General features: G+C 40.3%; 1 protein-coding gene across 1 annotated transcript; it reads left to right on the top strand.

The window, feature by feature from the left end:
• Window positions 1-4,268: 4,268 nt before the first annotated feature.
• On the top strand, window positions 4,269-15,988 carry slc39a4 (solute carrier family 39 member 4). Its single transcript, XM_042507173.1, is given in 14 exon segments — window positions 4,269-4,398; window positions 4,401-4,468; window positions 6,245-6,558; window positions 6,560-6,575; window positions 7,921-8,122; window positions 8,383-8,564; window positions 8,791-8,974; window positions 10,087-10,259; window positions 11,237-11,434; window positions 12,223-12,327; window positions 13,087-13,141; window positions 13,248-13,400; window positions 15,580-15,767; window positions 15,860-15,988. Coding segments are annotated over 14 exon segments (2,097 nt in total).
• The last annotated feature ends 270 nt before the right edge of the window (window positions 15,989-16,258 follow it).

Genomic DNA, 16,258 nt, shown 5'->3' with positions numbered 1-16,258 from the left:
CGATCTATGGCTCCACACTAGATGCTTAACAGGACAGCATAGAAGAAACATAAACACTTCACAAATACTTCTCAAATCTTCTCTTTTTTCTTTTCAAATACTGAAGATTCACCCAAACTTACTCAAGTTAACACTCGTGCATCCTTTAGAGGACAAAACGTGTCTGCGCCAAAAAAACTACCATCAAATCATTAATATTAGCCTTTTTGTATTATTTCCCACTTTCTTTTAACCAATTTTAGTTCTGATCATAACTCATTAGTTCTCCTTCAAACCCACATTTTCTTGCACACATTTATAATGTACTGTACATGTGCAAGAATACATATCTGTGGTACATTGTGTGTAACAATTTTCATGTGACAAATTACCACCCACAACGCTGGTAAAGTCTTTGACTTGGTGCTGACTCGTAACTGCTCCATAGCAGATGTGACAGTTACCCCTCTACACCTGTCAGACCATTTCTTGGTAAAATTTGCAGCTGCCTTTCCACAATTGCAGACACCCACTCAGACAATTTCCCTCCGCAGAAACCATAAGTCCCTCACAGCAGCACAGCTGTCTGAAGAGGTGAGCTCTGCCATGCCTGACCACTCACACTTCTCCTCACTTTCTGTTAATGAGGCTACAGAAACACTCTGTTCCTCTCTGGCATCCTCTCTGGACAAACTCTGCCCCCTGGTGTCCAAACCAGCCAAGAAAAAACAACCAAGTCCATGACTCTCTGAAGTTCTGAGAGAACAAAGAACTGGACTCAGGGCAGCAGAAAGAAAGTGGCGTAAATCCCAAGAACCCACTGCTTTGTCCTCATACAAACAGAAACTTGCTTCCTTTACCTCTTCCTTGCAGTCCACTAAGAAAGCCTTCTATCAGAACAAGATCTGTGCTCCTACTGATTCCAGAAAACTGTTTATGGAGTTTAACTCCTTGCTTTCTCCTCCAGCTGCTCAGCCTTCCACTACACTGACTCCAGACATGTTTGCCTGCCTCCTTTTTCACTGAAAAGGTGGCTGCAATCAGCAACCAGTTCTCTGAGCCTGACCAGCCCAGTCAGCTCAAACCCACTACTGCCGCTTCACTCTGCTCTTTTGCTCCTCTGACCGAGGATGAGGTCTCCAGACTTCTTCTGAGCTCAAAACCTACAACATGTCCTCTCGATCCAATACCTACCCGCATCCTGCAGACCATCCTGCCCACTATCAAATCTGCAGTCACACACATTGTCAATTCCTCCCTAAAAACTGGCACTTTTCCTGCTACTTTTAAGCAAGACCGTGTCACCCCACTGCTCAAAAAGCCTAATCTCAACCCCGCCCAGGTTGAAAACTACAGGCCAGTCTCACTTCTACCATTTCTGTCGAAAATACTGGAGCGCGCAGTATTTAACCAGGTCTCTGAACACTTGCGGAACAACAACCTACTTGACTCCTTTCAGTCTGGCTTCAGGTGTGACCATTCCACTGAGACTGCACTCCTGTCAGTCACTGAGTCACTGAGACTGGCTCGAGCTGCTGGTCAATCCTCTGTCCCTACTGCTGCTGGACCTGTCTGCTGCCTTTGACACGGTGAACCATCAAATCCTCCTCTCCACACTCTCTGAGCTCGGCATCTCAGGTTCTGTCCTATTGTGGTTCAAGTCCTACCTCACAGGCAGATCCTTCAGAGTGTCATGGCGAGGAGAGGTGTCTAGGTCACATGGCCTATTGACAGGGGTTCCTCAGGGGTCGGTGCTTGGTCCCCTACTCTTCTCTCTGTACACCACCTCACTTGGTGCAGTGATCCGCTCCCATGGTTTCTCCTACCACTGCTATGCTGATGACACTCAGCTCTTCCTCTCCTTTCCACCTGATGACAGAACGGTCTCAGCTCGGATATCAGCGTGTCTGGCTGATATCTCCACATGGATGAAGGAACGCCACCTTCAGCTAAATCTGTCTAAAACCGAACTCATGGTCTTTACAGCTTGTCCATCTGTTCAGCCTCGGATCAGTGTCCAACTAGACTCGAGCCTACTTGTGCCCACAAACTCAGCCAGAAACCTGGGTGTCATGATTGATGACCAGCTGACCTTTAAGGTTCATGTGGCCTCAGTTTCTCAGTCTTGTTGTTATGCCCTCTACAACATCAGGAAGATCAGACCCTTCCTGACCCAACAGGCCACACAGCTTCTGGTTCAGGCTCTTGTGATCTCACACATTGACTACTGCAACTCTCTTCTGGCAGGCCTCCCTGCATGCTCATTCAAACCTCTTCAGATGATCCAGAATGCAGCAGCACGTCTGGTCTTCAACCAGCCCACAAGAGCACATGTCACCCCGCTGCTAATTTCTCTTCACTGGCTTCCAGTGGCAGCCAGAATCAAATTCAAAGCACTTCTCTTGGCTTAAACTGCTCCAGCCTACCTGGAATCCCTGATCCAGGTCTACTCTCCTTCTCGCCCACTACGCTCTGCATGCGAAAGACGCCTGGTGCTTCCAGCCCAGCACGGCTCTAAATCTCTAGCCAGACTCTTCTCTTCTGTTGTTCCCAAATGGTGGAACAAACTTCCAAACTCTGTGCGTTCTGCTGAGTCCCTTTCTACTTTTAAGAGACAATTGAAAACTCAGTTGTTCCGAGAACACCTAGGCACTTAACCTGACTCTTCTCCTCTTTGCCCTTTGGGGTAGATTAAGTCAGATGGTCCAAAACCCAGCACTTAATGATTATCTAGCACTGACAAAGTTGTGTGATGTTGTATGTTGATTGTCATCGTAAGTAGTGATACTGAGATTGCTGAATCTCAGATGCTGAGATCACTACTGGTTATTACTTTGGTTTCCAAAAAAAAAAAAAAAAAAGGGGGGGGGGGGCAATACCTGTGACCAATCACACCTGAAGCACTTTTTGCACTTACTAAGGGTTTTTTCCTTAAGTCTAAATTCTTGCTTGTGTTGTACGTCGCTTTGGATAAAAGCGTCTGCTAAATGAAATTGTAGAATTGTAGAATTCAATTAAAAGTTGACCTCAAAGAAAAGGAAAAAAAATTCTGTTCCTGACACTGCAATAAAGTTGTTAGACCACATTCATAGACTGTGTGTCAGTGTTTTTTGTGGTTTACTATCACTCTTCATCTATGAACTCTATAAACTTGTAATTTGTCCATGGCAATTACCCAGCACATAATGAAGTGACCTAGCACATTGCAGATCAGAGCTGGAAATGATGTCACACCCAAGATAACTGTGAAACAACTGGGTCCCCAGAAGCCGTATTATCCTGTTTTTTCAGTTGAACTGAGAGCTGAGAGGCCACTGAACCAGACTGGGCCTTCATACTGCAGGACACTTTGTATGGTGGAGCAGATGAACAGACTGAGGATTTCCTTACTGGCTCCAAATGACCAGCGTCTCCTTAAAAATCTAAATCCTCTGTTGAATCTCATTGCAGTTGAAATCTATGTGGTGCAGTGCAGGACAATGCATTGTCTACATGTAACCCCCTGGGATTTGAATGATGACGTTTGCTTCATGTGTTGATTGTAAAGGTGTCTTTTGTGGGTCCAAAGATGATCTCCTCTGTTTTAAGAGTGTTAGAGCTTTGTGGTCACTCTCTTTAATATGCTTTTATATAAATCTCTATTTTCAGCTTTGTGATGATGCATTTTCCAGCTGATCCAAGAGGGTTTTTAAAGAGTATGAGGATTTTCTCAGCACATGAAGGAACACTTAATCCTTACGTTTACCACAAACATTCAACATCAACACATCTGGAGATACATGCGTTTCACCTGACAGGAAGGGGATGAAAAACGGTCATTTTAAAAGTAACTAAAGCTGTACAATATTTACCTTTGAGAAGTAGTGGAGTATTAGGATACAATACTTGGACAACAGCACATAATTACATCCCACCACTGCATATAGGACCTGCTCACTTCTCTGTGTTTTTATTCGCATATTTACGCCATTCATTTGTTTTTTGGCCAGAATATGAACATTTTTAAATCTGATCTTTTAGCCTACATGAAGGGGTGTTACTGAGGCCTTCCCCGTGACTAAGAGTTTAATAGACAGGTATGTATGACAGCACGAGCCACGTGTCAGCCAATCACAATGCAGGTTCAGTGAAGTACAGTGAGTCTTACACTGATAACACCTGACAGCTGAGCTCTACAGCTCAATGTCTCTGTAGAAATACGGTGTCACTGTATCAGCCTCGGTCTGCCTATTTTAACATTTTAAACATTTTTTTTTCCTTATAATAGTAAGTTTTTTAATAGTTTTAAGATGTTTTTCTCCGCCCTGCTGATTCTTGCCAGTTGGGGTTTGTTCGGTTCTGTTGCGGGGTCTCCCGGTGTGGAGCAAGCGTACCGGGCGGTGGTCAGGGCAGTGTCTCCTGGACAGCAGCATCTAACCGGGAGGCTCTCAGCTCTGTCTTTAATACACTGGAGAACCGTGTGCAGTGCGATGAAGTGTCGTGTGAAACGGTAAGTTTTATTAGGCTTTGCAGCCGCTTAGAGAGTCAGATGGATGACTGCAGGTGCGGCAGATAGAGGTCGAGGTCCAAATGTTATCACCTGTACCTGCTGGCGCCCGGTCACACTGTTCAGGTGAATTTTTGTGGGCTCCGATCAAATTCTTTAAATCTAGCGTTTGTCACAATTTATTTATTATATCATACATGTATTTTGTAGTTTTTGCAGTTGTTGTGTTTGTCATAGGTAATTAACTGTTTCTGATTTTCTGGGAGCAGAGCGCACCTGCTGTTGCGCACCGGCATTATGACGTTTCTCAGTGAAGGATTTTCCTTAAATGTTTAGCGGATTTTGTCATTGTATAATCTGGTAATTTTATCCTTATTGACATTGGGCAAGAGATGCGATATTATTATTATTATTATTATTATTATTATTATTATTATTATTATTAAGTTTGTTTGTTAATTCATGTTGGTTTTATTGTAAAGTTAGTCTGACCATTGTACCTATATGTGGACTTAACCTGTTAGTGTTTTTTGAATATTGCCAATAAAACATGCTTTACCATATGATTATAAAGTCAGTCGATCATCAGGGTAAATTTTTTGTCAAATGGGACCCTAAATATAGAAACGTATAAAGACATTGAAAAGGGCACTACTGTGTTTTAGTACTTAAATGGAGTTCATAAGATTTTTTTTTTAATATTAAAAAAAGACAGCCAGTCCTATTGCAGTATGTCTTAAAATGACTAGAGGTGTTTGCTATTTTTACACATGACTAACAAAAACGATTACTCCACCAGAGTAACTGTTTTAGCTCGACCAGTTCAACCTCTGATTTATGAAGGGCGGTGTTCTCAGGCAACATTGACAAAACCGCTTTATCAGTGTGACTGAGAGTGAAGTCCCTGAACTTCCTACATGTCAGCTGAAATCTGCATGAATGCAGTGCATGGCTGATAAAGTCTGTGGTGTCAGACAACCGAACAAAATGGACAAAAATACAATAGATTAAATTAGAGCACACTGAGGCTACTTTTTGGCGGAAGTAGATAAAAATATGTTTGTAATATAAATTGTTAGATGTGTTAGTGCTTTTTTCCACACACCTCTAAAACTGGTATTTAGCCAGATACACAGATAGTTTTGGGTCTATATGCACATGTTCTGTTTTAGGTTCTCAATTCTTGTATGCCTCTGTTCCATTTTTTTTACATCACAAACTAAATTCTACTCTTCTGTATTATAAAATGTGTGTGTGTGTAACAAAAGTAATAAATAATCAATTTCCTTTCACAGCTGTGTCAAGCTAACAGCACAACTTCATTATTTAAAGTATAAAATCTAATAAGTAAGTTTTAAGATCCTTTACTGCAGTAAAAGTACTAATACCGCTAATACTCTGTTACATTAAAAGTCCCGCATTGACAATGTTCCTTCAGTAAAAGTATAAAGGTATGATCAGTAAAATTAAGTGTAAGTTCTTTAACTATCAAAATGTCCCCTGTAACTAATACTGACAGTAATAAACTTAGGGAATTAAATGGACTGAGTGCTTCACATGAAAATAGACAGATTGAACATAAAACAGGCCGACAAGGAAATTCAACAGGACATTTAAAGAAACTGGGGAGGATTTAGGGCAATTTAAAGGCATCTAGTGGCGTGGATTAAAACTCCTCAAGTGATGCTCATGCAATGTGCATATTTTTTTTCTAAATGAATCTAACGTTTGATTGCATCTAACAATAAAGTGATATCATATATTTTTCTATGCACGCAGTGTGATCTAACAGAGGCCGTTCACCAACTGATCAGCAATCCCTCCAGTCATGCAGAGGATGAAACTGAAGAAGGCAGAAAAAATGTAAACATCAGTGTGTCTCAGTTCACTGCTCTCGCTGCCGGATGCGTCCTGTACATCTCATCTCCAGGCCTGGTCTGCACCGCAGTGAGGCAGGGGACATGGAGAGAGGAGGCCGAACATTTCCTACATCAAATCACACATCAGGGGCTGCACCAGGACCATGAACATGACCACGAGTACATAGAAGTTCATGAGTTAAAGGTGCTGCTTCATGAGTTTCAAGATCACTACGCCCTCAGACAGAGAGGTAAGACTACAGCAAAGTATATTTAGTATTTGTTCATCTATGGACGATCTATGGCTCCACACTCTAGATGCTTAACAGGACAGCATAGAAGAAACATAAACACTTCACAAAAACTTCCCAAATCTTTTCTTTTTTCTTTTCAAATACTGAAGATTCACCCAAACTTTCTCGAATTAACACTCATGCATCCTTTAGAGGACAAAAGTCTCTGCGCCAAAAAAAAATACCATCAAAACATTAATATTAGCCTTTCTGTATTATTTCCCACTTTCTTTTAACCAAACAGTTCTGATCATAACTAGCAATAAAAAAACAACAACAAAAAAACAATGGGGAATGAGGTTCTAAAGTGTAGGCTATGAGTTAACGCAGCCATTTTTGGGGGAGAAAAAAAATGTCTCTAAGGATGCATAAGGGTTTAAGTGTTTTAGGAAGGAAATTTCTTGTAACAGATCCATGGCGAAGTGTGGCCTGAAGATTTTGTTTGGCTGGCTACAGTGTCAAATGTCACAAGCAAAAAAGTTTGGCAACAAATGATTTAGATTATGAAACAGTGCTCTATGCTGAGATCCAGGTTATAATCTCGTTGTTCTGACATAGAACCGTAGTGTTTTTCCTTCCAGGGTGTGTTTTACCATGATGTAGCAGTTTACTCTCGTCATATCTTATCACACTGGGTGATGCCAGCAGAACACCTATTAGGCTTTGCCCTGTACTCGTCCATAGCACTGTGGCAACCGTCATCACGATGAAAAGTGCCCTCTTGAAATCTTTGGTAGCCTACTGCGGTAATGTAACACACATAATGTAACCTTCAATCTAAATTTAAAACTTTCTTTAGTCATAGTTATCAATGCAAAATTACTCGAAAAACAACCCAACAGTGCACACACTGGCTCAATTGTGCATTTTGTGAATCGGGATTAAAAAGTTTGTTCATATATTTCAGTCATTAACCTACAGTATCTGTTCAAGTTTGACTCATTTTACCGTTTACTTCCAGCTGTACTTCACTTAGTTAAACCACCTTTCCAAACCTAGTAAAAAATATTCTACAAAAAAAGATGTCTCTAAAATAATGCATTGTTGTAGTTGTATTATCTGGCAAGCCTTTCAATCAAAAACCTAATTGAGTTGGGGCTGCAATGATTGATTAATCAACACAAAAAACTTTTAAAAAATTGTGTGGCCATGAGAGTTTGTGTTAAGTCCAAGATAAAAGTTACATAACATACCTTTAAAGCCCTTTAAAGCTCTTTGTTGAGTCAGTGAGTGAAGTTCTCCAAAAAATGAAATCCATATTTTTCCATTTGTCCTTCCTCTTCCTTATCACCATGGTAACCAGAGCTGCGTATCAGCCAATGACATCATGGAGGAGGTCAGCACATCATCGCTAAACCAGAGACAGGAAGTGGGTGCAGTTTTGGGCCGCGTCCTGTATCACGCCTTGCAAGGTCACTGTTTCATTCACCGGCCCCTGCCTGAGGAGAGCTTTTTCCTGGACAACATCATGGACCATCTGGGGTCGGAGAACTTCACTGTCGGGGGTAAGTGACCTTCAGAAATACAGAAAAACATGGATGAGGATACAAGCATAAAAACCCAAACCCTGTAAACCCTGTTTTTTTTTTGTTTAACAAGTTGGCTTGATTGTTAGGTTGTTTAATGAATTACTTTTTATCAGCACACCTGGTCGTTATTTATTTCCAGTAACTAAGAAAAAGTTAATCATCCATCAACTCTTGCTACTAGAAAACTCGTTTATTCCTGGAGTTGCTTTGCTTAAATGTAGGTTATTGTTTTGTAGATTTGGAGGCTCTCATGAGGCATCTGAACCTTGGACCTGACCACAAACATGGACACGAGCACCATGAAGATGAACACCATGAAGACGAACATGCTGATCACGATCACAATGGTTTAAGACAGAGAAAGAGAAATAGCCATGAACATCATGAGGGGCATGAAGGAAACACCACCTGGGATCAGGTATACTGTATATACCAATACACAGAAAAAAAAGATATTTAACACCAATATTCAGATGAGTCAAAGAAACAAAAAAGCTGACACGTGTTTTCTGATTGATTGTGCTGCATGTTAAATGAGCAAACTCCTTGATTTCATTTAACTTTACTAAAAAACTGTACAACTGCACCCCAGTCTTAACAGAGCACCAATTTGTGCTTAAATCTTTCACTTTACCTTCTCCCAGTTGTGTTTCTCGGCTGAAGAATTGGTCCTCATCTATGGTCTTGCAGACAACAGCTCTGCCTCGTCAGGCCTGGGTCAGACCGCCCTGGCTCGGCTCAGCCCTGCGCTCATCCAGCAGGTCCTGAGCGGAGCGTGTGCAGACACCACAGAACCACGGACACCAGATGGACTCACTATGACTGAGAGTAAGTGTGCATGTTCTGAAAGACAGAAACCCAGGTAGTTAACCAGGCTAGCAAGATCACTGGAAACTGGAATTGCCGCCTCACTGTTGCCTCCACATAACATCCAAGTTGTACTTACACATTACGTAACATAACGGACAATAGAGTTTTCTTACTTTATTGAAAAAGCACAGGCAATGCTGCACTTAAAAGTATCTTCAGGTTGTAAGTGTGCAACCATGAAATCTCTATGCCTGTGCACCTGCCACAGCTATGTTTTCAAGTTATCCATCCAACTCCCACCATCCACTTGGACTCAACAATGAACTAATGAGAATTTGGTTGTCAAAGGTTAAGATCACTGTGGCCATAACTCAAGAATTAAGACATAGCTCCACACAAGATGCTTAACAGGACAGCAAAGAAAAAAAAACACATAATAAACACTTGACAGAAACTTCTCAAATCTCAAATAAAGTTTTACCTCACCCAAACCTCCTCAAGTTAACACTTGTCTGCACCAAAACTACCATCAAAACATTAGTATGAGTCTTTTTTTTATTATTTCCACTTTCTTTAAACCAATTTTAGTTCATAACTACTAAATATTCATTCATGAATTTAAACCTTTAAATACATTTTTTTTGACACAATGCCACTATTTGTTTTTAATAAAAAAAGAAACAAAATCATAGTTTCCATATACTAATTGTTATGGGGATTAGTTTCTAATGGGTCTAAATGGTAACATTTTTTTTCCCTTAAGGGTCTGACAGGATATGTTTTGTGTATGTTTTATGTTTACGTTGGGTTTGGTGTTTTTGACCACACTGTTAAGGTTAAGATCACTGTGGCCTCACACTACAGGTTTTAGGCTGTTACTCAAGAATTAATGGACAACAAAATTTCACACAAATGTCATAGAATAAAACCAAATAGCCATGGCATTTTTTATGAAAAGAAAAAATCAAAGGTCAACTTCACTGTAACATTTTAACGTTCAGCAAAAACACTTTTCTGGCTGTTATACAGTATCATATCTCAGAAGCAGAAGTCGTCCAGATGTCCATGTGTTCTCGACATGCTGATATAGGACCTTCACCCCCTTTTTCTATTCCCTCTTTCTCTTGTAGGATACATCTACGCAACCATTGCCAATGTTTTGATAACACTGACATCCCTGTTTGGCATTGTGGTGCTGCTGTGTACCTCCTGCACCAGTGTGTTCCAGTTGAGCATCCAATTTTGCATCAGTCTGGCTGTAGGTTCACTGACTGGAGATGCCTTACTGCACCTGATACCCACTGTGAGTGATTTTAGCACTTTAAAATCTGTATCAAGTAATTCTTGACACTTAAACACTCAAAGACTATCCAAGTTTCAGGACATTTGGGGCCAGATGCATCACAGTGTGTACGCACAAAAAACATGCATATGCCCTTTCCCACATAAAAACTGGTACTTATAAACAAAGACTGTGTTTTGAAAATGTGCACACCCACGTTCTTCAGACCAGGCATTCATGCGGTTTAAGCTGAGGTAGTTGAGGTTTAAATGATGAGGACATGATTAAGTACAAGTTAAGAGACAGATCATTGTTTTTGGATGTTTGCCAAGTATAGTTGTTGTGTTACTGCATGGCGCTCTGTAAGATGTTATTCAAAGGCACATTTGTAGAGTTCATTTTAAATAATTTGAGTGATATATTTCATTATCATTTTTATTTACAATAATCTCCTTGTTAATAATTGTTTGTTATCCCATGAGGCACTTTGTTAAGTCTGTTTTAACATGGGTGTTATAAGTCAATCATTGAATGTCCTTCTGACATTTAATAATGATCGAGATTTTTATGATGTTTGCAGAAATGTGATGAATTGAATACCCACAATCCTGCGTAATAATAGCTGCTCTGGCACTGCTGGGAAAACCTCTCCAGTGCAACACAGTTAGTGAAACTGGTCTTTGACGTATTTTTCATTGACAGCTATAATAAGTGGTAAAGAGCGCATAAGTATTAATATGCAATGTATGTTTAGGGGCGTTCCAGCATCTATTTATGGTGATCTGTGGGTTTGGAAATGAGGCTAAAGAATTATAAAACAGAATCAGGTGTATGCATGCTTTATAAATCACATGAAAATATTGCGTACACATTTCCGCTTTTGTATGTACATGCAGTTGTAGTACTTGCATCTGGTCCCGTGGCATTAACAATCATAGTGATTTAATTCATTTAGCAGCACATTCTCATTTTGACTTCTTCTTGTGGTATGTTTGCAGTTTCTAGGTTTGCATGTGCACTCAGACGACACCCACAGCCACAAGCACTCACATGAGCATCGGCATGAAGAAACCCCAGACTACATTTACAAGATTTTGGTCATGGTTGGGGGGATCTACTACTTTTATCTGATGGAAACAATCTTCTCTCTGATTGCATATAAGGATAATCATCACCATCATCAACATCATCATGGGGTAAGAGAAAAAAGTATACTATGCTAATACTGATAAACCTGATACAAGTATAAATATGACAACTGTCCTTTACTGTCGCTGTACTGTGTATCAGCTTGTTGGTCTCTGTAATGGTATCAGTTTGTTTTTTGTCCTTCAGCCGACCACAGGAGTTCCATGTTTCCAGTTTGCATATGATCTTCTATCTCGTTTCACTTCAAGTGTTTCTGTTTTTGGGGCTTGGAACCCAATCTTTGATTGTGAGGGTGATGACTGTATGCCCCCATTCTGACCTATCATTCTGGCCCCCCCTTGCTATAGCATCATTGTTGCATCTTTTTAATCTCTAGTTGTGCAGCTTGCAATTGCAGATGTTTAAGCAGAGCTAGCAGTTGTTTCTTAGTTTGTGTGGATGATGGGTTTCGATCCCACTTTCCTCTGCATATCTTCCACATTGTTCTCAGTATTCCACCTATGTCTTGTGCCAGTAGCCCAAATGCCATCAGATGGCCCTGATTCCCTAACACCTGATGCAACTATCATTAAGGGCCTTGCCCTAACTGGGTATTTTCACCCTGACCGAGATTTGAATCCCTGCCTCCTGTAACAAAGTGTGTGTTGTTGCCACTGAGTTATCCAGCTTTATATATATATTTTTCACACTTCATTAGGAAATTAGAAATTATTTGTACTGGCTGCCTCTACATGACTGTCATAATTTTATACCTGCCTGATATACCACCACGTTCTTTTTCTACCTCAAACCCCTCTTTTGACCTCAACCTTCAAGCTTGTTTCTCTCTCTTTAGGAAGAATCAGAGCTTCACCACTGTGACCACGGGAGGGTTTTAGAGATGTATCAACAGGAGAGAGAAAAAAAAGAGAGGTCGCAGTCAGTATTTGGAGCAGACCTGGTGAGAGACAAACACACATCGCAGAAATACTTCCTCCATTAATTGACCATTGTATATCAACTACTCACTCCGAAAATAATTGATGCATTGGACTAAAATGAGACCTTGTTTAAGAACAGCAGAATATCTGTTTACAAAGTGTTTTGAATAGTACAGTTTAGTGAAAATGCATGTGTTTGAGAAGTACTGAGCAAATGATGAATAAATAAATGTGTTTGAGTCATAGTGCACAAGTTCTTTGGGGATTTGTAAACTGATATTTTGATATAGTTTTGACCATTGCTGTATGCAAGAAAAACAAAATTTTGTTATGAATTCAATATAACATGAGGTGAGTAATTGATATACAAATGACCACTTTGTGGGTTATGTCTCTTTTTAACACTTGGAAATGGAACAAAAATAAAAATGCAGGCACATGCTTTTGCTTCATAGAGTGGATGTGCACTCATTAGGGAGTTTACCTGTCATATAGGACAAATACTTAAAACGTGTCAGACCTGTTTACCAAAATGTGTTAATTTTTACACTGAGAAATAATGAAGTCACATGGAAATCCACTAAATCTCTGTAAAAAAAGACCAAAAAAACATGTCAATGGGTGCTATCTCGTGTTAAATTGGCTATAAGCTGCCTCAGTGCACGTGAGAAACCCTCTGCTATTCCAGCCATTACTACACAAAACCTTGAAATGGTATAGCCGTTTATAACACACATTTTATGTAAATAACAGGAATTGTCACCTAATGTACATTTCAGGTTGGCTATGAAGACAATGAGAAATCTCTTTCAGAGCCGAAAGAGCGCACCAGAGGTGAGCAAAGTTATTTACAAGACAAATAAAAGCATAAAGCATGTGATAATACTGCGAAGCACTGCGGCTACTCCACCACTAACTATGACTTTGTTTGCTTCCACAGAACAGCGTCTGCTGCCTTATATGATAACTATCGGTGACGGGATTCACAACTTTGCAGATGGATTAGCAATTGGCGCAGCTTTCTCCCTGTCTTGGAAATCTGGTCTGGCCACATCGCTAGCTGTGCTCTGCCATGAACTACCACATGAACTGGGTACAGAACACGCACACACCGGCCCAGCCACAAGAATTAAATGTTGGCATTTTACATGCATCTACAGATATGTTACATTTGTACGTTTCATAAGCCTAATTCATTTATGACGTCGCACAGACAAACAAACAACACACAAACACAACAGCTGGCAAAAAGGCCGACCCGCTCTCAAGCGGGGATTTCAGCAGCAGTGGGAATACAGCCATTTAGCAGTTTTAACTGTGTTTAAAAATCCCGTGTGCACCTGCTAATTACGTTGGGAATGAGGTAATACAAATCAACATTTGTACAGGGACGTATGGTGGAGGGTGTAACACCTAGGTGAGAGGGCGGCCAAGCGGCAGACAGCAGCAGTGTTCAAGACAGACAATCAGACAGACAGACAGACCATTAAAAATGTACAGATATACAGTATATGAGATACTGTGGTGCACATAAGCAGGTAGCAGCAATAAGTTAACTGAAGGCCAGACAGTGGCAGCTCAAACTCTGAGTGTAATGGATATGATGTACCTGCAATAATATTTTGGCCCTCCTCCATGGTTTTCTCAAACATATTGCAGAGTTGTTTCTTTGACCTGCCAGTCATCTTCATAGCAATGTCAACAATCTCCGAAAGCTTGTTTTTGCTCTTTGGAAGTTGCGGTAACATGCTATCATGTGATGATGATCAAATGCTGTCAACCAGGCTTCTGTATGCCCCTAAAGTATATGTTGGCAAACACCACAGCTCCTCAAGTTCCTGACTAAAAATACTCACTGAGTTTGTTATTATATTCCAAATCTAATATGGGTAAATCTGTTGCAGTCTGTAGATATTCTGAATAAGGCCTTTGCTAAATGAAGCATTTTCCAATTTAGACATTTGGGATATATTGATATAATTGAGGTTTTAGGAGCAATCTTTCGGCATGTATACAGCACATTTGGAATATACTCCGCAGCTGAGGTTTTTACTGCAATTTGAGACAAACAATCTCTTGCCTGTTTACGGTCAGTTCTGTGTGTGTTGTTGAGGATATATTGTAAATAAACTATCATGTCAGTGGTTTGCAAGGCTGGGGTGGAGGTGCATGGCCAAAAGAAAAGCCAGCATTTTTGGTCAGAAGCAGAAATTGACATAGGCCTTTTGTTAAATACACTTTTAAAAAAAGTAGATGCGATTCTCCAGAGTGTCAGTGCTGGTTTGCAGGAAAACCAAAAACCCAGCAATGACAAAACATTTACCATGTCAGCAGCAGTGGTGAAGATGTATTCACATCCTTTACATAACATAAGTAACAGTATTAATACCACACTGTAAAATTTATGCAATAAAAATGTTACTCTATGCATGTATGTACAATCGATATAAACCGATATAAATGTAATAAATTAAGATATTTAAAAGGAAAAGCATCCAGTCCTCAGACATAATTATGGGAGCTGGAACGAACCACAAAATGTTTTTTGCATAATAGTTGCCAAAATATACACACACACATGTGCGTGTACTCAAGTAACATAAAAGTAACAACAGATTTAGGTACAGTACTTGAGTAAATGTATGTCGTTACATTTCAGCGCAGGTCAGCAGGGGGACACACAGTAACTGAAATGACAGTAATTTCAATCAGTGACGCAACTATAGTATATTTCTTTAGCCGTGATATTTGATCATTCAAAATATAATTTAAATCTCATTATATGACATCCATGCATTCTTTAAGTGTTTCTCAAAGGTAAAAGTTATTTGTCCTTGCACTGGAGGACAATGTGTGGACTGTGAAAGCAAGATGTTTTTTTTTTATCTTGGAAAGAGTACTCTCGACCACTCGAACAATTTTCTCTTACCAAAGAGAAGAGCGAAGATTAGAAAACAATGGTTGAATTTCAGTAACTGGGACGTTGTTCTAACATAATCAAGTGGCTTCCGTGCTTTAACCTAACCAAACATTAACTAGTGTTTTCCAAATAAAACTGAAACGTAAAGAAAGGTAAAGTTTCAACATACCCACTAGATATGGAAAGTACAAATGCAACATCTGTGGTTTGCAGGAAAGTATAATGCCAACAGTTATTCTGACAATTGAGTCACACACACACACACACACACATACACACAGGCAGGCAGTGCTTTGATCATTTTTCACTAAAGATTTCTTAACATTACCCTGTTGCTCTCGTTTCTCTCCAGGTGATTTTGCCGTTTTGCTCTACAGCGGTGTGTCTGTCCGCAAGGCGCTGCTCTTAAACGTTGGCAGTGCCATGACCTCGTTCATCGGCCTGTACATCGCTCTATCTGTAGCCACTGACCTCGCCACTAAACAGTGGATAGCTGCTGTTACTGCAGGACTCTTCCTGTATGTGGGGCTGGCAGATATGGTGAGTATTTGTCTTCACAGACCCATTTACAAGACAGATCATGATGCAGCTGGCATCAAATAGTAATTCTCATCTCTCCTCTCTCCTTCCAGCTCCCCACTATGGTCCACATCAGCAACAAGAGACCCTGGCTGATGTTTCTGCTGCAAAACGCCGGCCTTCTAAGTGGGTGGGGTATTCTGTTGTTGCTGTCACTTTATGAAGAGAGAATCAGCTTTTAAAACATGGACATTTAAGACACTCTCCAGTTGGTTGGTATAGCCTATGCAGATTGCAAAATCTTTGAATAACATTCTTAGTAACATGACTGGGTGTTTATGGACTTTACTCATAAACAGCCATGATGAGACCCCTGGAGTAAGAAGGCTTGAAGTTAAAATTTTCTGTTATGTTTTCACTTTCACTATTTACGCACACATGGCTTTCTCAGGGCTGTCCTGGCATCAGTGATAGTATCCAACATAACCTGCCCATGCTGATATTCAGCGCAT

Source organism: Plectropomus leopardus, chromosome 18 (assembly GCF_008729295.1).
Source record: "Plectropomus leopardus isolate mb chromosome 18, YSFRI_Pleo_2.0, whole genome shotgun sequence".
NCBI lineage: Eukaryota > Metazoa > Chordata > Actinopteri > Perciformes > Serranidae > Plectropomus > Plectropomus leopardus.
This window is presented reverse-complemented; position numbering and strand designations above follow the sequence as displayed.